Raw genomic sequence first — 20835 nt, 5'->3', positions numbered from 1 at the left:
ATACATTTAAAAATACTTAATATAGGTCTGTGTGCCAGAATTTTTGTTGGCTTTGTCTTAAAGTTAGCACAGTCTTTGCTTTGTTATATTCATAGTGTTAATGTTATAATGATGATAAGAGAAGGTGGAACTAGCTACATTGTCTTCATTATTTTATGTTATTAGTTAAACTTGAAACTCAATTATGAAGACCTGTTTACCAGCTGTTTAAGAGGAAAACTGTTGTGGGGTTTTTTAAAAATTATTTTAATTATTTCATTTTAGGCCATTAGTACCAGAATCTGTGAACAACTCACTTTTTCACCAACTAGCTGAACAGCTACAGCAACAAAATTTAGAACATCTCAGACAACAGCTTCTGGAACAACAGCAGCCTCAAAAGGTAAGAACTCCATCTTGTGGCTGTTGTAGTAATTATGTTCTCCACTGATCAAAAAATTCACACTACCTCAGGACAAAAAAAATGTCTTGTTACTGACACTCCTCTTATAATGAAAGTCTTTTGTCACTAGTTGATCGACAGAAGCTTGCAGAGTAAATGGAATAAGCGGCAGGAAGTGCTTAAAGCAGGGGGAAAAAATACAACCATATGTGTTAGGAAGAAGTACCCTTTAACTCTTAGGAAAAAGTACCCTTTAGCTGAGTTACAGACTGACTGTGCTTTGGTTGCTCAGCTCTTCATAAGGGGAGAAAAAGCTTTTTCCCTGCTGTCAGAAAGAACAAGGTGAGCGCTGAAATGATTACGCTCTTGTCTGTGAAGGGAGAGCAGCGCGTAAGCTGCTGCTGCAGAACCGTCAGGAGGACAGTATGGAGATTGCAGATAACTAATTTCCTTAGGAAACTTTAAGTCTTGGCTAATAAATGTCTCATTCTGTTGAAGAACTTGATCTAAAGAGAGTCACGTATTTCCTGAGAAGTGATTAATTAAGAGCTGATGCTTGAGACAACCCAAGATTCCTTGTTAACTCTGTGAACTGGGGCCTCTCTACTCTGCATTGAAGTAAATTAGCTCATTTCTTCTGAGGTTAATCCTTGGTATTTCACTGCTCTTTTCCCCTCCTGGTCTGTGAAGTATTTGGAACTAGTTTCACAGTAAAATAGAAATCTTAGATTGAAAGAAAATCTAAGGGACCACAAACTTAACAAACATTTTAGTTTAACCTGTACAAAGGTGCAGTCACTCGGCTTTCAGTCAAGAGCATCATTTCAGTTTTGAACTTGTGACTTTGAGTTTTTAATTGTTTAGAAAAATAGTAAGTTTAATTTTACTAGATATTATTTTCATATTCTACTTCTTTATTTTACTATGTTTTATTTTCATTTCTCATAAGTGCAGTATCTGAGAAAGTTTGTATAAGAGTTTTCAGACTAAATAGTTTTTGATGTTGGTGGATTTTTAGCAATTTCTGGCTTTAAACACTAAAAAATATTGTAAAGGAATATAACTTTTAAGTGGCCATCTGTTTTGGGAGCTTTTGGTGTGACATATCTTAAAGTAACTATGTAATTTGAAAATAAAAATGCTGAATGCCTATCTGATTCTAAAATAGGCAGAATTAGAGTTTAAATTAATTTTATCTATGAAATTAAGTTACAGTGCATTTATGGGTAGAATGTTCATATGACTTGCCTGTTGTTATTTGATTTCTATTCCAAGTACTCTTTCAGAAGTGGTTTCCCTTCAGGTTCACTCAGCTTCTTGTGTAGTCAGTACGGAGAGGAAGTTTTGTTTTCAACTTGATAGCAGCTAAAAGATACAGGCTTCTGCTGGAACTCCTCCATAATTACTGCAGCGTGTTATGAGGAAGATTTTCTTTAATTCCATGTTTAATCATCAGTGAGAAAGATTAAGGGAAAAAGAGGAAAAGATAAAAGAAGAAAATTATTAAGCACCTGATTAGAAATTAGAGGGAGAGTAGGAGAGGATAGAAGACAGACAAAAGGAGCAACAAGGAATGTTGGAATTGCTATCAAGAAACAGATTGTTAAAGAATAATTAAATAAGAGGAAAATGAGGTGAAACAGATAATGTTAGAAAGAAAATGCATTAACAACTATAGTAGAATTTTTTCTTTCCCTGCAAATTGTCATAAGTTACTTAAAACTATGAAGATTAAAAAAAATTACTTGGTACTATGTGTCATTCTGCTCACTTTCTGCTGTTCTGGCAGATAGAACATCTAGCATTTGTTTAATTAAAAGGAAGATGTAATAAGAATCACTGAAATGTTTACCTGCAATAGTGGATTATAGGTTTAAAATTGCTTGTCAAAATTGTGCTGATAACACTTCTGAGTATTTTCATTGCATTTCCTGTATTTCTCAAATTTTTTTCATAACTTACAGATATTTATTCAAAATCTGTACTTTCAAGCCAATGTATAGGCCATGATAGTTCTTTCTCTGGCAAATTAACAATGCATTTAGTATTGTACATTTTCTAATTTTGGTGTTTTTTTCAGAACCATTTGTTCTGTTAGGTCTTGTAATTGACAGGTTGACATAAATGACACAACACTCTTCCTTATCTTGTAATAGTTACGTGTCTTAAATCACATATTGTAAGAAAGTTTGGAGTTAAACGTAAACTTTTTAACTAGTTCAATTGGCATTGCAAATATTTTCATTAATAAAAAAATATAATGCATGTGCATGGGTGACCAATTAATATCTCGGTGTCACTGTACATATAGCTGCCATCACTACTGCTTGTCCTGTGAGTTTTTGTTTTCAAGCCAGCCAAATTAAGCACTAAAGAATGTACTTGGTTTTTTTTGATTCAGCAAATAGATAGTAATTTTTTTATAGTCAGGAATATTAATTATTTCAGGCTTTTGTATTTAAGGATGATACAAAAGCAGGAATGGAATGGAGTGACATCTAGTTCAGCTTTCACATTAATGATAAGTGGGAAAATAAAAGAAATTTGATAAACAGTTTTTGAGGGACACTTGAACCTTTGTTTCATGTAGTATTACCTTTTGACACAGTAAGCACTTTGAATTATGAGTCTTTTAATGATTTATTATTATTTGTTATTTAGGCAAGCCCTGAGGAGAATCAAGAAGGAAATTTTGGTTCAGAGCACTCTGCCTCACCGTCACAAGGGAGTAGTCAGCAGCAGTTTTTAGAAGTGGAAACAAATGTAGATGATTCAATGGATATTCAACAACAGGTGAAAACTATTTTAAATTTGATTACAGCACTTGAAAGGAGAACACATACCCATTTTGAAATCATCTTAGTAATACGGATGTATGCTTTCATATAGTCATATATATTGTGAGTATGTTTATGAAATGTTACTGAACATCTGTTATGTCTGACCTCAGGACATGGATATAGATGAAGGACAGGATGTTGCTGAAGAAGAGATTTTTGAACAAGAAGAGAAGAAATCAGCTGTTCGTTCAAGATCAAGAACTCGTTCAAGATCTCGTTCAAGGTTTCATAATTAACTTGTATTAAGTAAATGAAGGTTTTCTGAAACAAAGTCGCAATTTATGATTGCCGTTCTCTGTTCTGTGTTTTCCAAAATTGCTACGAGCAGTTTTTGGCAATAAAAGAAAGTATTCATTTAATATTCGTGTGTTAGATGCAGACTCTCTGTATGACAGTTCATTTTGCCAATCTGTGGTCTACTTTAAATTTTTGAAGACCTGTTCAGGTAACAGAAATAACTAACACTAGCAACTGGTTAGGTTTTCTAGGCCTGAAAAACAGATACTGTTACGGAACTCTTTGAATGTGTTTTGTTTTGTTTTATGCCCAAGGTGTATGTGCTGTTCCTCACACTAACGGCATTAAGTTTATTTCCCGAAGCAGTTTGAGTGAATGTAATGGAAATGTCTGTATCATGCTTAAAATTTGTAGTCAAAGATGACTAAATTAGATTATTTTTTTTTAAACTCAGCATACTGAAATTAAGTATTTTGTAGGTCACCAAGAAAACGAAGGTCTAGATCACGGTCTGGTTCTCGTAAGCGTAAACACAGAAAGCGTTCACGGTCAAGATCAAGAGAAAGGAAGAGAAAGTCGTCTCGGTCATATTCCAGTGAAAGAAGGGCTAGGGAAAGGGAAAAAGAACGTCAGAAAAAGGGATTGCCTCCTATACGGTCAAAAACACTAAGTGGTAAGTGGCAGCTGCTTACTGTTTTAATAATGTAGTATTAAAGGGAAAAAAGGCTTTGTTTTTCATTGAAAAGAACAAGATTTAGCTTGAGTACTGTTACAAAATACAGTAACCATCATCTTTTTTGTAAGTGTAATTTCTGATGTTTCTTACAACTCAGGTACATCATTTCATCTTAGACAAAATCAAGTGTCATACTGTTCTACTAACTATACTCATGCTGTTTCACCAATTATTTTACTTCTGAACAGAGCGTAGCAAGGGCTGTCCCTAAGTTATGGTCTGCTTTCTCTTTAATGCTGTCTTCTATGAAGCATTTGAAGATGATCAGAACTTGATCTGAAGATTGGTACGCTGATAAGACGTTTAAGTATGTTAGACACTTCGGACACTTTGCTGAATACCTTAAACAGAGTTTTGTTAAACTTTTAGAGTGCTTTCTAAATAGCTTTTCACAGGAACATAGAGCCAAAGCAGATGGAAATGCGAAACAAGTAATTTGCTATCATAAGGCAGACCATAATGGTTGTATCTTACGAAAGTATGCAAAAACCAGCTGGATTTCTGCTTCTGCAGAGTGGTGCTGTGCTCTGCTGTTGTTTCTACACAGAATTTACATACTAAAAAGAGAGAAGGTAGCAGGGAGAAGAACTTTCTTCACACAGTTGCTTAAATGAAAGGGAATGTGTTTTGAGATGAGAGCTAGAAACAGTGAAATTGGGTGTAGTCATCTGTTGCTGTATCAGTATATCCCATTGCTGCTGTTAGCAGGACTCTGGGTTCTTGGGATGCATAGTTGTACTTAATTTATTTTTGTAATAAACTTGTGTTCCTGAATTTAATTTTGTTAGTTTATACAGAGTTTCTGATGTAGTTTTGCATTTATTTTGTGCTTTAAAACTATATCGTTTATCTGACACGTTGAGCAGTCCAGAATTCATTTTGGCAAAGGAAAGCGTGTTGTGGTTTTCTTTTTTTTTCCTCTTCACATTAATATTTTACATCATTCTGAGGTGGCTATAAACTCAGGACTCTGCTACAGCTTAGATATACATTACTTTTTCTTCTCTGGCTTTTCACATGAAGAGAGGCAGATCACTTCTATGGTGTAGATTTCTCCCAGTAGTCCACAAAGCAGGGAGCTATAATCAGAATGGATGGGAACTGGGAGGCAGGGATGTTAAGTAACCTGATGAACACCAGCAGCAGCTGAAGTTCTGTGAAGTGACCCAATTCATGGGAAGGAGATACTAAGAAGGCTAAGTAAAGTGCAGAAGCTTTGGAGCATGCAAATAAACAAATAGGTAATTCACCTGACAAGCATTTTACTTTATGAAATTCCTTCAGTGACAGCCACTGTTACCACTTGCTGAGGTCTGAAGAATCGTTTCATAGAGCTTAACACCACGAGAAACAAAAGGGCCATCTACAAGCATGTGAGGAACAAGTTTTGTCCAAGAGAAATCTTTAAGGCCAGTCATTCTCAGTACTGCTGAGTACTGCTGTCAGTTGAAAATGTCCGCTGTCAGAGGAACACACAACACTGGTTTCTGGTTTGGTGCACCAGGGTTGATACAGGAAGGTTGTGTCATGTATAAAGATGATGATGAAGAAAGAACGTTATCCTGGTTCAGGAAAGATCCTGGGCAGATTACTTGGTAGTAAGATATTTGAAGAACACTATACCAATATTTACCTAATCTCTAGCTGATGTAGATCACCCTGTGTTAAGTAGAAATAACTGCTCTGAGTTTGTGAAGGCTTGCACACATAAATTGGGTGATATTTGGAAGACAAAAGAGTTGAACCATGTACATGGAGAATGAAGTTCAGGCTCCCATGTCAGTGTTTATATTTGGTGAGGGAGACGAGGTAGGCATTTGGGGAGACAAATTGCAGGGATCTGGGCTTGTGGTGGAATTGACAAGAGCCAGAAGTATTACGGACACCTTCAGCTCAGTGGTGAGCTTCCGCCAAGTTTGTCTTTCTTGGATGTTCCCCAAGGTAAAGTAAAACTGTAGTTTCCATTTCTTTCAGGTGAAAATACAGTGCATAATACTGCAGTTTAGTTCCTTCTGTAATACACTTCTAGCCAGTTAGAACTTTAAAGTCAGTTTTAACAAAGTAAGATTAAATCCTACAGGCATGGATTTTATGGAACATGGAATAGAAATGATTATTACTAATTTCTGCTGCAGTTTACATTAGCTAATCTAGAGAATTTTATTTTTTAATTTATTCTAAAATAATTGTTTAAAAGAAAATGAAACAAGAAAAATGCATACTTGTACTGAGTATCTGGTGTCTTAACATTTTTATTAAGATACTTTATATAGTAAGTAGTAGGTCTACTATTCTTGCTTTTTGATCCGTGATTTCTGTGCAATTGTAAAGCCTTTTATATCCATGCTACAGAGTATTTTATAAGCTAATGTTCAATTATTTTGATTGACATGAATGTGTCTCTTGACAGTTTGCAGTACTACTCTTTGGGTAGGTCAAGTAGACAAGAAGGCTACACAGCAAGATTTAACTAACTTGTTTGAAGAATTTGGACAAATAGAGTCTATTAATGTAAGTAAGCACATTATCATGCATTCTCAGGGGTTACAGACCAGCAACTTAAACATGCTTACGCCTCTGAATTCCTTTTAACAGCTTAAGCTTGTATTTGGGAGACTGGTTTTTAATCACTGTTTAAAAACCATGTTTTTCTCCTAAAATAGCTACATGAGAGAAAATTGGATTTCTGTCTCTTGCTCCAGCAGTTTTAAAGTGCTTCCCATGCCATTTCATTGATTTCAGATATTTTTACTATTTTTCCTATCATGCTAATATATTCAGACATATAATTAATAAGGAACAGTTTTTGTGGCATTACAGAAGCTTTAAAAAGCTTCACAAGTAAAAAAAAAAAAACCACCCCATAGCCTGACATTTATGCCTCATTTTGATTTTTAGGGACTAGCAATGAAGACAGTTCAAAGGAACGTAGTGTAAGAGCCATAATGTCCCAATGCCTGTTACATTTTGGAGGCAAACCGTATTTTAACTAGTTCATTCTATGCATTCCACAAAGATTTAAGTACCTAGGATAATGTTAAGATACACATACTTTTGTAGCAACTGCATTAAAATCTGTCACCTTAAATATTTTTGTTTGTTATGTTACTGTGTGCTCCTAAACAATGTAAAAGCACACTTATATTTTATAATTTTTTACTAAAACTAAGATAAGCAGTTGCAAACTTTCGAAGATTACATGCCACATCATACTTTTCTTTCCTAAATAGAACATTAAAGCTAGTGGAAATCACACGTCAGGAATGAGGACTCTACCCTTCAGAAATGCAAGATACTTTTAATCACTGGTTTGCACCTCTGTGAAAGGCTGTTGCTCAGCTTATGCTGAATTTGGAGCTTAGTAAGAGGTAGCAACCTCTGCTTTTCTGAAGTTGTCGTGGTATAGCTCCCAATTCTTGCCTGCTTCATGTTGTTCAAATCTTTCATGTCATTTTTAGCACCCATTCTCCAGCTTGCTGCTGCTTCTTGAAAATGTTATAACTGAAGTACCCTGCCAATATCACTCTTAAGTTTGCTGATGCTCAAAATTGTTAATATTGCTGATTAAGGTAATGATTGTTTACAGTGTAAGCCTTTCTTTTTTTAGTATTAGTATTCACTTGGTGTAGTTATGTAATGTGAAGAACTGGTTTTCCTACTTTTTAATACCATTGCTTTTTTCCATAGATGATTCCCCCAAGAGGTTGTGCTTATGTCTGTATGGTTCATAGACAAGATGCATATCGTGCTCTTCAGAAACTTAGTTCTGGGTCCTATAAAATTGGGTCTAAAATTATTAAGGTAAGTTGATTTTACTCTAAGGGTGCTGTCCATTTCAAATACAGTAGAGTTTTAATACAATGATTTCTTATTTATCAGCTGTTCATTCAAACATACAATGTGGAAAAGAAGTGTGAAGCAATAAGGTGTAAAATGAAATTGTAACTTGATACTTCAGAAATATTTGGAAGAACAGTTTATGTATGTGCTAGCGCTAGAAGTACGAGACTGTAAACAACCCAAGTCCTGTACCTGACCATGTGGGTCACTTAACATTAAATGTAATAGTATTGTTGTAGAGTTAAGTATCTGATTAAGTGCTGTGTTTTTTTCTACTTTGATGCTTTAGGATGCGTCCCTGAAATACTGCATTTTTTTATTTCTCCCTATATGTGTTAGAATTAATGTAGAACAGATTTAAGCTTTTTGATGTAATTAGTCTTCCACATACTTGTTGTTGCAGAGACCAAGTATACTTCCTGCAGGTTCATTTAAAAACTTGTTAAAACTTTAATAGATACTGAAGATTGATCTGCAGTGACAGAAACATGAAGAAAATGATCTGAAATATTCTGTTCACAGGTTATAGGATTTAACCAGATTCTCTGGGTGGGTTTTATTTTCAGATTGCCTGGGCTTTGAATAAAGGTGTGAAAACAGAATACAAGCAATTCTGGGATGTGGATCTGGGAGTTTCTTATATTCCATGGGAGAAAGTAAAGTTGGATGATTTGGAGGGCTTTGCTGAAGGTGGCATGATTGACCAGGAGACAGTAAATACAGGTACGGACATCAACAGTGATTCTAGTAAGAAAATTTATTTATTTTGGTAATCGCAAATCCTCAGAAAATTTATTGGTTTAGGTAATACATACTCTTTTTCAGGTTACATAATTTTACTAGCTACTTGTTTACAGTATAAATGGCACTGTAATCATGAAATCTGATTGTCTTTCTAGATGAGTAACTAATTGATTGTCACGACAATGAGGAATTGGTGACAAAGGTGAATTAATTTAAGCAAGTTTAATCAAGGTTAGCATTTTTAAAAACAGTTATGAATTTGCCGTGTACTCATTTCCAAGTATGTAAGACGTTAATTTGTGTGGAAGTTATGATCTGCTTGTGATTGTGAAGGGTCTTATATTCAGGTATAAGATGTAAGTTGGAGTTGGAACTGGTCCAGATAGGTACAGCTGAGCTGTACCTTAAGGTATTTCCTCCATAAATTTGAAGAGACGGGAAAGCAAGTGATGTTAGACCTTACTCTGAAAGCCAGTTAACTGAGAGGTTTGTTGTATTTGTAAAAGATTGATGAGTACTGTGTTTTCTTGAAATGGACCTAGCACCAAATGACTGGACTATACTGAAGTAAGCTGTAGATTAAGCCTGTTTTATAATAGTGACAGTATTTTTTCAGGTCAAAATGCAATCTTGCTTTGAGTGGAAACTGAATATAAATGACAGAAAATATTAAAACATGAAACATTACTGAAATATGTTCACTATGTTACACCTGAAATGCAAAACTTTTTGAGGAAGTAACAGAAGGAATAAATGGGGGTTGGGGTGATGTTTGTTTAGCATGAAGATTCTCTGACATGGTACAGTAGCCAGCTGATAACATAGTCATGTTGACAACAGCAGATTTTAGAAATCTGGAGCATACTCTGTATTACAAATTATTAACAGAATGATCTGTAAAAAATACTTGAGTTTTTTCCAGATTTTTGAAGTTCTTTGAAAGATCAAGTTTGTATAGAGGCATAATTAAACAGCATTGCAGGTGATTAAAGGTATTTTACATTCTTTAAAATATATAAATGATTGCACTTGCTTCTTTTCATAGTAAGTTTGGGGGTTATTTGTAAAGATTCTGTATAGATACCAGGTTACAATTCATTGTTTAAGAAGGAAGAAGACTTCTTAGTATTTAAACAAAAATAACACATTTATTTTCTTTTTATATTAAAAATATACCTTTTTAAAGAATGGGAAACAGCCAGAAGCTCAGAAGCTGCTAAAGAAAATACTCAAACTACGCAGAGTGCTGCAGTTGATAAGAGTACAGTTATTACAACACAGACAGAAGCTTACACGCAACCAGTTACTATGCTGCAGGTTTGTATTGGTCTGAGTTAGCAAAAAGCCCACAGAACTGGAGGGCAAACTTCTTAGTCAATACAGATAATCTTTAATGCTGAGTTAAAGTACTTAAATCAAAAATATTCTAGTCCTGCATCCACATGTGTTTATCTCTGAAAATATTTTAGAGTAGAGTCAGTTGCCATGGTTGAGCAAAATCTTTAGTTTCGTGTACAACATATCCCAAACTTGTGTCCAATTTGAAATGAAGCTTAAATGTTGAAGACAAAGCAATTGTGACAAACAAATGAACAAACAAAACCCTGGCACTTTAGTTTTTTAAGGAGAAATTAAACTGAGCTTACAGGAAGTATTTTGCTTTTAGAGCAAAGCATCTTTCTGTAAACTAATCAATGCAATAATCTTTTCTCACTTGTGCTTGTTTCTTCTCTACCTATGTGTTCTTCCCCATATCAACTCTGAATATAGGTTTAATTATTTTCTCAGTAATTTTGGGCAGGATTTCATAAGGACAGTCTTAACTTTTTTTAAAGATCTGATTATTCCAGTAGTGTACTGTTGCACTCTATATACAGTAATTCGTGAGAGCCATTGATTCTCTGCTGTATTTTTTTCCCTTCTGCTAAAACGGAATTTTTATTACCATCCGGTCGATAACAAGGTATTGTGGAAGGCTAGAATACAGTGTAATTTTTCTTGAGTGTACTATTCTACAGATGTTTATCAAGTATAAATACAAATGCTTTTTGTCAAAGCCTTTAAATCCTTACAATGTGAAATTGTAAAATGAGAAGCAGTTGCTTAATACAAAAGTTTTGGTATTCATATTATTACTGGTTTGTCTTTCCTAACACATGTAGACATTTCCAGTACCTGAGCTGACATAAAATTACTGTGAAAGTTAACACCTTTGCATTTACTTGCACTGAATTTTGAGCTTTTTTCTTTTCACAAAAATTGTATTCAATCTTCTTACTTCAACTGCCTCCTAGAGTACACTGTGATCACTATATATTTAAATAGATATTGTTTTTATTCTGCTGCTAATTACTTGTAATTATGCTCCACTGTATCAAAACACATAGCTCAAACAGAAGTTTGAGAAATATTAAGTAATTTTCAGGATTTCATCAGGATTATTAGCCTTATAATTGTGGACACTGAACTCAACTTTCCACTACTGTTCTGAAATACATATATTTTTCCAGTGAGAACAGAATCACTGTTTTCTAAGTTCTCTCAAATTGCCACACTATCTACATTTTCCTTCCTTTTCTCTCTCCCTTTCTCCATTCATCTCTCTCCTATAGGTACACGGTGTTTAACTGTGTATTTTTCTGTTCTTTTTAGAATAAAGAAAAGATAGTATAGGATTCTTCCAATGTCCTTGTTTACCTGTAGTGTAGGTACTGTTTCAGAATGCAATTTTAATTCTTCAGGGTGTTCAGAATATATACAAAGCCTTTGGTACATTTAGTGCTTAACATGAATTGCAGTCGAATCAGTTTATCCTTCTTTTAATGTCATTGAATACTGTTAAGTATTGAAGTTGCTTGTTTTTTCTTTCCCTAAAAAAAGATTCCAGTAGCCCCAGCTGTGCCTGCTGTTAGCTTGGTTCCACCTGCATTTCCTGTCACAATGTCTGTCCCTCCTCCTGGTTATAGCGCAATTCCTCCTCCACCCTTCTTGCGGGCGAGTTTCAACCCTTCGCAGCCGCCTCCAGGTAAGTTAGTGAAAATGAAGTTGAGTATGTGATGAGCACACTCGGTTTGCGTGCTTCTATGTACATCATGCTGTGTATAGTTTTCCATCAGCTACTGGTTAGTGTTTGATCCAGTCGACCTTCGAATCTTTAATTTTAATCTAGTATGAAATTTCTTATGTCTAACATTATTTTCATCAGTCTATTCTGTCAAGAATAGGCATTACAGCAGAATTTTTTTGAACTTCGATAAAAATGAAAATTTAAAAATCCTTAAGATTTATCTCCTTTCTTTGGAAAATTCTGAAACTTTTAATATTCTTCTTTGGATAGTGCTGGCAGAAATCACTTTTAAAGATGCACATGCAGATCATCTACTGTAAGGATGGGGTTGTTTTTGAAAACAACTACCGTTGCCTCTTCATGCATTTGTTGTTTGCGAGTCTTCAGTGATGCAGCTTTTCACGATGATAATGTAGACAAACTTTTACTGCAAAACTTTGTTTGCTTCCCCTGTAATTTGCCTTTTTTCCATATAGGTTATATGCCTCCCCCAGTTCCACCTGTTGTCCCACCACCTGTTGTCCCGCCACCTGTTGTCCCACCAGTTGTTCCAACACGTAAGTTTGATTTTTCTAATAGTTGTTTGCGTGTTATGAAAAACTTAATTGTTTGATATACTAATTGCTATTTAATCGAAAGCAAGTTAATCCTGTATAATGGAAAATACCAACACAGAAGTTATTGTTTAGCTGGTTTAAGCAGGTATTGAGAAAAAGATGGACAGAGCTTTTCAAGTTGACTGAAAAATTATACTTACTGTGGAGTTACTGGGGGATTAAAAATGTGGCAATTTAATGATTTATTATTTGTATGTACAGTTCAATATTTGAACCTGTCTGTAACTGATGTATCTGAGCTATTTGGTGTTAGTTACTGAATAATTTACAGTAATTTATTTTTGTTAGCCTTTTAACTGTATTCATTTAATGTTTAAAAATATATGTTAAAGGCTACTGATTGCTTAGGTTGCATGCAGTTCATGGTCTCTACAAAAAAAAATTAAATATTGCCGTGCTGATTGAGGATAAGACATTATTATCAAAAAATGTAACACTTAAGGTAATCAATTTCGCTTATTCAGATTTATCAGCCTGACCTCTGCCAAACTAATCTTGAAGGCTTGAATATATGATTACTGTGATACACCTATGTTATTTCTCTACAGCTTTAGTACAGCCGCCATTACCAATTGCACAAGAGGCGATGAAGGATGTTCCTTTTACTAGCCTTGTTCTACCAGTTGGCACAGTTACTAGCAATCTAGCTACTCCAACGTTATCTGCTGGAAGCGTTTTTAATCCTCTGCCAATCAGCAAACCAGAATCAGATGAAAAGGGATCACATCTTACAGATCTTCAGATTTCTTCCAGTGAAAACAATAGATCTGGTAAGAAATGTCTTTATTGATACGATTGCATACAGGAAACATGATACTTCAGAGGTTTTCTTTGCAGATCATTGTCCATTGCACTAATAACTTCAGAGTAGGAAGTTTTAGGCTGGGTATCATTATCAGTTTAAGTTGGAGGAGTGGTGGGAATTGTCTTTGTCGTTATCTGATCATTGATTTCTAGCAGCTTATGCTCAACGATGTTGTTTTTGTAGACTCGAAGTAAAGCTGAGACTGGAAACCCTTCAGAAAACTTAAATACAATACAAGCGGCAATGGAAAGGAGCAGGGGAGGGTAGAATAGGGTAACACTTATAGAATTACATCAAAGATTTTAATGCTTCCCATGCATAAATTGGGTGATGACTGTGGCGTTTGTCAGTTTTGGACTGCTGTACATTCTTTGTAGAGATGTTAATTTCTGTGGCATAATGTCTGTTTATCACCAATGTGATTAAAATGATGTATGTTCATCATTGTAGAAACTGAGGCAGACCTTGTCAGCAGTATCATCACTGAATGCATTGAGTGAATATGGATTAATTTGCATTTTGGTTTGAATGCTGTGTGTTACGCTGGCATTTTCTGTTAACTGTTGTTCTTATTGCTGCATTGTAGTGCAAAGTGATGTGTCGAGTAGCTCTGGACTTGTTGGAGGAGTGCAGCCACCCAGCGTCTCAAGCAGTTCTGGGCTTACTGGAGAAGGGCAACCACCCATTGTCTCAAGTAGCTCTGGACTTGCAGGGGGAGTACAGCCACCCAGTGTTTCAGGCAGCTCTGGACTTGTAGGAGGAGTGCAACCACCAACTGTTTCAAGCAGTTCTGGTCTTTCAGGAGGAGTGCAGCTGCCTACTGTCTCCAGTAGCTCTTCTCTTGCTGGCAGAGTTCAGCCAACCAGCGTCTCAAGTAGCACTGGACTTATGGCTGGAGTGCAACCACCAAATGTCTCAAGTAGCTCAGGGCTTCTAGCTGGAGTGCATCCACCCAGTGTCTCAAGCAGCCCTGGCCTTCTGACAGGAATGCAGCCAGCCAATGTCTCAAGCAGCTCAGGAGTTCTGGCAGGAGTACAGCCACCAAGTGTCTCAAGCAACTCTGGGCTTCTCATAATGCCGCCACCCAATGTTTCAAGTAGTTCTGGACTTATAGGAGTGCCACCACCAAATATTTCAAGTAGTTCTGGACTTCTGGCAATGCAGCATCCAGCTGGGGTTCAAAATATGCCTCATTTAAATATTAGTAGTCAAAGGATGCCGGGAATGCCTCTCATAGATATCCGTCCAGGCCTAATGCCTCATTCGCCTGGACCAAGGTTTCCATTAATGCAGCCAGGAATGCCACCGCAGCGTAGTATTCCTCCTCCAGCAATCCTTGATCCATCTCTTCACCCACCACCTCGAGGTCCGTTTCCTCCGGGAGATATTTTTAATCAAACAGAAAGACCTTTTGGAACACCAGGAAGACAAAGTATCGAGAGTATTTCTAATCCAGAGAAAAGACTACCACTTGGAGGCGATAACATTCAGCAGGAAGGAGACAGAGATTATCGCTTTCCTCCAGTGGAAAACCGAGATAATCTGAACAGACCACCTCCAGTGGATGTCAGAGATTCTGTTGGACGACCACCAGTTGATCCAAGAGAGGGTATAGGAAGGCCTCCAGTAGATGGAAGAGAACACTTTGCAAGACCACATGTAGACATGAGAGAAAATTTTGGAAGACCAGGTATAGACAACCTTGGTCGAAGAGAGCATTTTGGTTTCAATTCAGACAAGCACTGGGGACAGAGAGGAGATTATGACGAAAGAGAGCACCATGCCTTCCCTATTTATGGTGGCCCCAAAGGCTTCCATGAAGACAGAGAGAGGTTTCGGCATGTAAACTATAGGTTTGATAGTAGAAGTGGTCCCAATTGGAATAGAGGATTTGAACAAGATGCTCACAGAGATTTTGATGACCGCAGAAGACCCTGGGAAAGACAGAGGGATAGGGATGACAGAGATTTCAATTTTTGCAGAGAAATTAATGGGAACAGGTTTGGAAGAGACAGAATGTCAAATAACTGGATCCCCCCTCCACATCCACGGGTGTTTGAATATTTTGATGGGGCCACTTCCCAACGCAAAGCCGATAATATGCCCCAGGTAAACGGCGAAAATACAGAGACAGAAAGTCAGCCACCAACTGCACAGGTGCAGGATGATCCAGAACTTTATGAAAAACTGACATCTTCCGTCGAGATAAACAAAGAGAAGAGTGACACAGAAGCTGATATAGAAAGTGAACCAGTGGTAGAAAGCACAGAAACTGAGGGGACATAATCATCACTCAGTAGGTAAAAGATACCTTTTGTAAAGTTGTCATCTCTCTGTAATAGATAAATGGCTGACTGGACCGTAGCAGTACACTTTTATCTGCCAGAATTAAGTTAATCTGATGTTCATGTTCATCTTTCACTTAAATAACTGTACAACTGACTTGTATAGAACACTGTTCTTAATTTGAACATGGTAGGTAAACTTTTTTTTTTAATTTCTCTGGTAAAGCATAAACTTGCCCCCACTTGCTTTTAATTTCACAAAGATAAAATAACAGCTTGTCAAACAAAGACTTCCTATGGAAGAAAATGGAATTTTTTAGATACTACCCTTAGGTTGGCTATCGAAATTGTTATACTTGAAAACAGGTGCTGGTGTATCTTGTCCGTGTTTTTAGGCTGCTGCAGAATTTTACAGTATAGACAAAGCTGTGATATTTTATGTTCCTACAATTCGGCACAAAAAGACATGGCCCATGTTATTTAAGGAGCATAACACAGAGATTAAAAGTGGTTTTGTAAAATCTACACTATAGTCTCTGTTTTCTCTAAAGTAAGTGTTTGTGATTTGTTCCTCGTACTGCAGTGGGTTTAAAAAAAAATTAATGAAAAAGTACATTTTAATGTTGGGTGCATTTTGTTTTTAGATGCCAATAAAGCATATTTGTTTGATAACTGTTCTAGGTATTGTATTTTTTTAAAAACCTGCAAGCTCTAAAAACTTGGAATCAGCTATGATATGTGCTTAGCTAGTTGTTGCAAAAGGTTTATATTACTTTTGTAAGACCAATGCAACAGTTATATGTTCAAGAAGCGTATGGTTTTTACATCAAAAATCATGCAGTCATATTAGTTTATGTAAATAACATATGTATGTAAATATTTGTGTAAACTGTTTGTAGATACTACTTTCTGTGCGTGCCTGTGTATGTGCACGCACTCACAGAATATTGTAGACAGTTCAATAAAATTGAAATGAAACTAGGTTGTAAAAATTTGCCTTTCACCTTCTTTAGGTAGTAAGATAACAAAACTTATTTCACTGCAATATCGTCAAGCTTATAGTTACATTTTCATTCTCATTGTTATGATGTTCTTACTACTTCTAGAAGGTGGAACATGATATACTGTAAGAATATTCAGTAGGATTTTAGCTTACTTTTTAAAATGCAGATATGCACGAAGCCAAAATTTAAGCAAGTATTTGCATTGTCTTATTTTGTAAAATATTTGGTATTCTGGATAGATAGTGGTAGTGTTCAACTACTTTGTGGTTGTTTTTAGTGACTCAAAGTCCAGAAATGTTGCACGAAAAGTAAAAAGCTGTTGTTGGTCTAAAAAACCCTACATGTTTTTAACAGAAATAAGGGGGGCTTTGTGTTTTGATGGCTTAATATTGAAGTAGAATCTCTTGTTAAATTGTTGAGATGAATTGGCTGCTTAGGTAAATTAGTAGCGCTATTCTCTCCCGTTTCACCTACTTTGCTGCTTGTGTGTCCTTTAAATTGCTGGTGAAAGATTTGGCTATAGGGTAATGTCAGATTTTCAATTTGTTCCATGCAAGTGCATTTCACCAACTTCTTTCAACATAACTTTTGTTAAAATCCTGTGTCTGAAAGCATCCTTTCCCTCAGTTTTGAGAAAGTTGGTTTTCCCTTGCATAATAGGATCCAAAGGTAGATTCTGTCACATGAATGCCCCTTCGGTAGAAGAAGCATTTTTAGCTCAGATTAGAATTTTGATCTGAGTGCTAACATGCAAGTTTTAATTCCCGTTCTGCTTCCCCCAAAGGGACGAAAGTATGAGAATATCGCATTGAGTGTACAGCATAAGCATGCCTTTGAACGTAGAAGCAAGTTAACGCATGTGCGTGTTACCCTCTCCCTCTGGGAGGTGGGCTATTTTTTCACGCTGTGTCATGGTTCAGTTTTTCAATTACGGGGACTTTTTATTCTGGATAGTAAACAAACTGTCAGCTTAATGAAGGTAGCCCTTTGAAAGAGTGGACTTGAATGAATGATTCTTTTATCTACTGTGCAAGTAGTAGTCATTAGGATGTAGTGAGGTATGCATTAAATAACTATTGCTTTGTAATAGACCTTGCTGATGTGTTTATTACCAGAACGTGTCTCGGGAGTTGAGATGAACAATGTTTAAGGTAAAAGTACCTTCATGGGCAGACCTTGGCTCAAAGAACTTTGCTGCTGCTGCTGCACCACCTACTAGTCGTACTCTGGTCAGGTGGATATGGTTGTGTGAAAGTCCAAACACACAAAATAGCGGATCCTTTATGAACTTAAGGGATTTTCTTTATTTTATTTTATTATGTGCAGTTTGAAAAGGCTTCAGTCATAGACCACATAAATACTCAGAACCAAACACATATTGGCAGTAGCTTTACTTTTCCAACTTTTTGTTAAATGCCTCCTGAAAACTGAAAGTTAATCTGTTTTTCTCAACTGGGACTAGCAGTATGCTAAATTGCTCATAGTGTGATGGTTTAGGTAAATTACCAGGTGAGAGATGTTAAAGAATTTGGTTGGTAGTGGTATAAAACAATGTAACATTTAATGATTTTTCATCTTTGTTAATATCTTTCAAGCATTAATAAATTGGCTACTGTACATATGTGTTATACCATCAATTTCTAACTATTCTTTTTTTGTAGAATAAAAGTTTGTCATACAGTCTTCGGTTGCATCATGTTTACAGCTAGAACCGTTCCATTTCTTATTTCATTTGTGTAGTGTGCAGACAAATATTACCAAAATAGCTGTATTCAGAAACTCAGAAGGGGCTTAATATTACCAAAATAGTACGGTTTCTTTATCTCGCCAGTAGGAATTTTTAAGTCTTTCAGAGTTTGAGTGAAGACATTCCTTTCTCACTGTAGATTAAGCCATTGTAAGCCAACACGTGCACTGAAAGGAGCTGTCCTGAAACCAGACCAGTTCTTTGATGTGGTTCATGGTAGTGACGTGTAATTTTTGCCAATGCAAAGGAAAGAGTGAGAATGGGGCCGAAAGAAGATGGGGGGCAGACATTTGGGCAGTTCTGGTTTATGCCAGTTTAAAGCTTGCTCTAGTGATGAAAGGTGTCAATTCTAGCAAATGAAGAAGCTGATCTACTATTTATAAAAGTAACATACATATTGAAAAATATTTCAGGCAGTTTTGCAGGCAACCCAGTATATTTAGGCATGCATATTTACTTGAAAACCTTATGCATTAGTAAGTTGATTGATGTATTTATTACCTTTTTAAACAGCCCGTGATTCTGCTCTCTCACTGTACTGTATTTGAGCAGAATGCTATGTCCATAAGGATTACAAAGATGAAACGTAGCCTTCATTTGCTGTAAGGACATGATTTCTTTGCTGAAGCCTTTTTCTGTGAAATATTGGTACACTTTCATTTTTATATGTAGTGCTTCACACTGTTGTTATAAACTCAAGAGAATAGATTCTGTTAGATTCCTTTGCTTCAGTAGAGTACTATACCATTCTTCAAGCCATTTCAGTGATTTAAATGGCTTTATTTATGAAGCTGAGGTACTCTTACCCTGAATAAGGCAAGACGGGAATACTGTAATCAAGCCTGTAGTGTGGCATGCGCAAGCATTACTTAAGCACAGTTAGACAGGTTATGTGATAATTTTCCATAGAAGGTATTTATAAAATAAGCAAATTTACTGCGGAATTCTCTCAAAATACAGTGTCAGCGATTTTGAAGACATGCAAAGATACATTATGCTGGTCAGCAGTTAAGGTACTCATTTTCTTGATTCATGTTCCCCTAACTCGAATCTTTGGATCATTTGATTTGAAACTGGTAAAAATTGATTCCAAATTTCATTCTTTGTATTTTCATTAATGGATTTTAAAAGTAACATAATAACAACGGTGACTTTTTTGTCTCTTGATACTGGGAGCTGTACTGATATAACTTTAAAACCCATCAAGAATAACTAGCACAATTTTTGTTACTGTTAATTCAGGTAATGAAAGAATCTTTCTTTTACTGTTGAATTCTTCATTAGTCACATTTTCCTTTCAAGTGCTGAGCTTTATCAAGTAAGCATGTACTGTGAAGCCATCTACTTGTGTAGATGAGATTGATTTAAAAGGCATAAAGGCAGGATATTCTTTTTTAATTTGAAGCTGTTTGAACAAGAATGGCAAAAGCATCTTTCCACCCTGTTGCTTTACTATATTCATTCGCATCACCAGAAGCTTTGCAAGGGCAAAGAGAATATCATATTGCAAGGCTTTCTTAATTGTAACTAGACGTAAGTTTCTCCTTGAAGGGTCCTCTTAGTGACGTTATTCGCTCCACTAAGTCTATACAAGTTCTTTGGGTACTCCATTTTGAATTTTATTAATGTATTATATGATATTTCATAGTCAGGAAAAGTCAAGTAGGGCTACAGAAGAGAAAACTCAAGACATCTCTTTAATAACTTCCAGCACAGATGCATAGGATCTGAGAGGTGATTCTTGTCAGTGATGGGATGGTAAAATCTGTTAATAGGGTTTTTGTTGAAGTTGGTAAACTCTAAAATGGTATTTGTCATAATTCTTGTAATTCTTGGAATAATTCCTTTATATCTTGCATGAACTTGATGAAAAAGGGTAGTAGTCTTATTGAATATCCTACTTTTAGTATCTTTTGGATGCTCTGCTACCAAAGATTAGAGGAGGGGAAGGGCTAGTGGCCTGTGCACTCTTAAAAATCAAGAGGTTGTTAAGATATGTTGTGCAGTTGAAGATTAATGTATTTTCTCCTTTTAAGATGCTTAAAATGCGCATTTCAGCACTTGCATAGTAACAGTGATATTAGTGGTGTCACTGGCCTACTAATCATTTTCTGTACTTTGTAATTTTTCTTTTGAAGTTAACTCACTAATGCTAATTTAAAATTTTCTCCTCTTCCTCCCAGATGAAATCATACTAATAATGCCCTCAGACAAGGGACTATTTTGTGCTTTACCAAAAAAAAAAAAAAAAAATCTGATGAGAGAGTATTTTAACCTGTAGGTAGGTTAGTTGAACATTTTTTCCTTCCTGATTTAATGCTTCAGTGGTGCAATTTTCCTCTTGAATGATTTTGTGTATGCATATCTTCGTAATAACAGATATGTGTTCACATTAGCATGTATCAAGCTTTCTCTTAACATGCAGAAAAATTGTGAGATTCTTTAAGGTAGATGGCTCGATGCGTTTCTAAAACTAAGGTAAAATTCACAGCCATATTGATTTGTATACCGGAGCATTATAATTGTGTTGG

At 35.9% G+C, this 20835-nt stretch overlaps 1 protein-coding gene across 5 annotated transcripts in view; it reads left to right on the top strand.

Moving 5' to 3' along the window:
* SCAF8 (SR-related CTD associated factor 8) overlaps positions 1 to 20835 on the top strand; it is a 166715-nt gene that overhangs the window by 43759 nt on the left and 102121 nt on the right. For 3 of the 5 annotated variants that reach the window (XM_075087887.1, XM_075087890.1, XM_075087886.1), the window contains exons 9-20: positions 265 to 382; positions 3044 to 3175; positions 3333 to 3445; positions 3939 to 4132; positions 6606 to 6706; positions 7883 to 7996; positions 8602 to 8758; positions 9966 to 10096; positions 11660 to 11804; positions 12323 to 12403; positions 13012 to 13233; positions 13855 to 15568. In XM_075087887.1, the coding sequence (XP_074943988.1) occupies positions 265 to 382; positions 3044 to 3175; positions 3333 to 3445; positions 3939 to 4132; positions 6606 to 6706; positions 7883 to 7996; positions 8602 to 8758; positions 9966 to 10096; positions 11660 to 11804; positions 12323 to 12403; positions 13012 to 13233; positions 13855 to 15554 (3208 nt within the window). In that variant the 3' untranslated portion in view covers positions 15555 to 15568. Of the gene's footprint in view, positions 1 to 264; positions 383 to 3043; positions 3176 to 3332; positions 3446 to 3938; positions 4133 to 6605; positions 6707 to 7882; positions 7997 to 8601; positions 8759 to 9965; positions 10097 to 11659; positions 11805 to 12322; positions 12404 to 13011; positions 13234 to 13854; positions 18175 to 20835 lie in introns of those variants that run through there. The other 2 variants (XM_075087889.1, XM_075087885.1) reach the window with 1 other exon arrangement.

This window comes from Phalacrocorax aristotelis, chromosome 3 (genome assembly GCF_949628215.1).
Source record: "Phalacrocorax aristotelis chromosome 3, bGulAri2.1, whole genome shotgun sequence".
NCBI lineage: Eukaryota > Metazoa > Chordata > Aves > Suliformes > Phalacrocoracidae > Phalacrocorax > Phalacrocorax aristotelis.
This window is presented reverse-complemented; position numbering and strand designations above follow the sequence as displayed.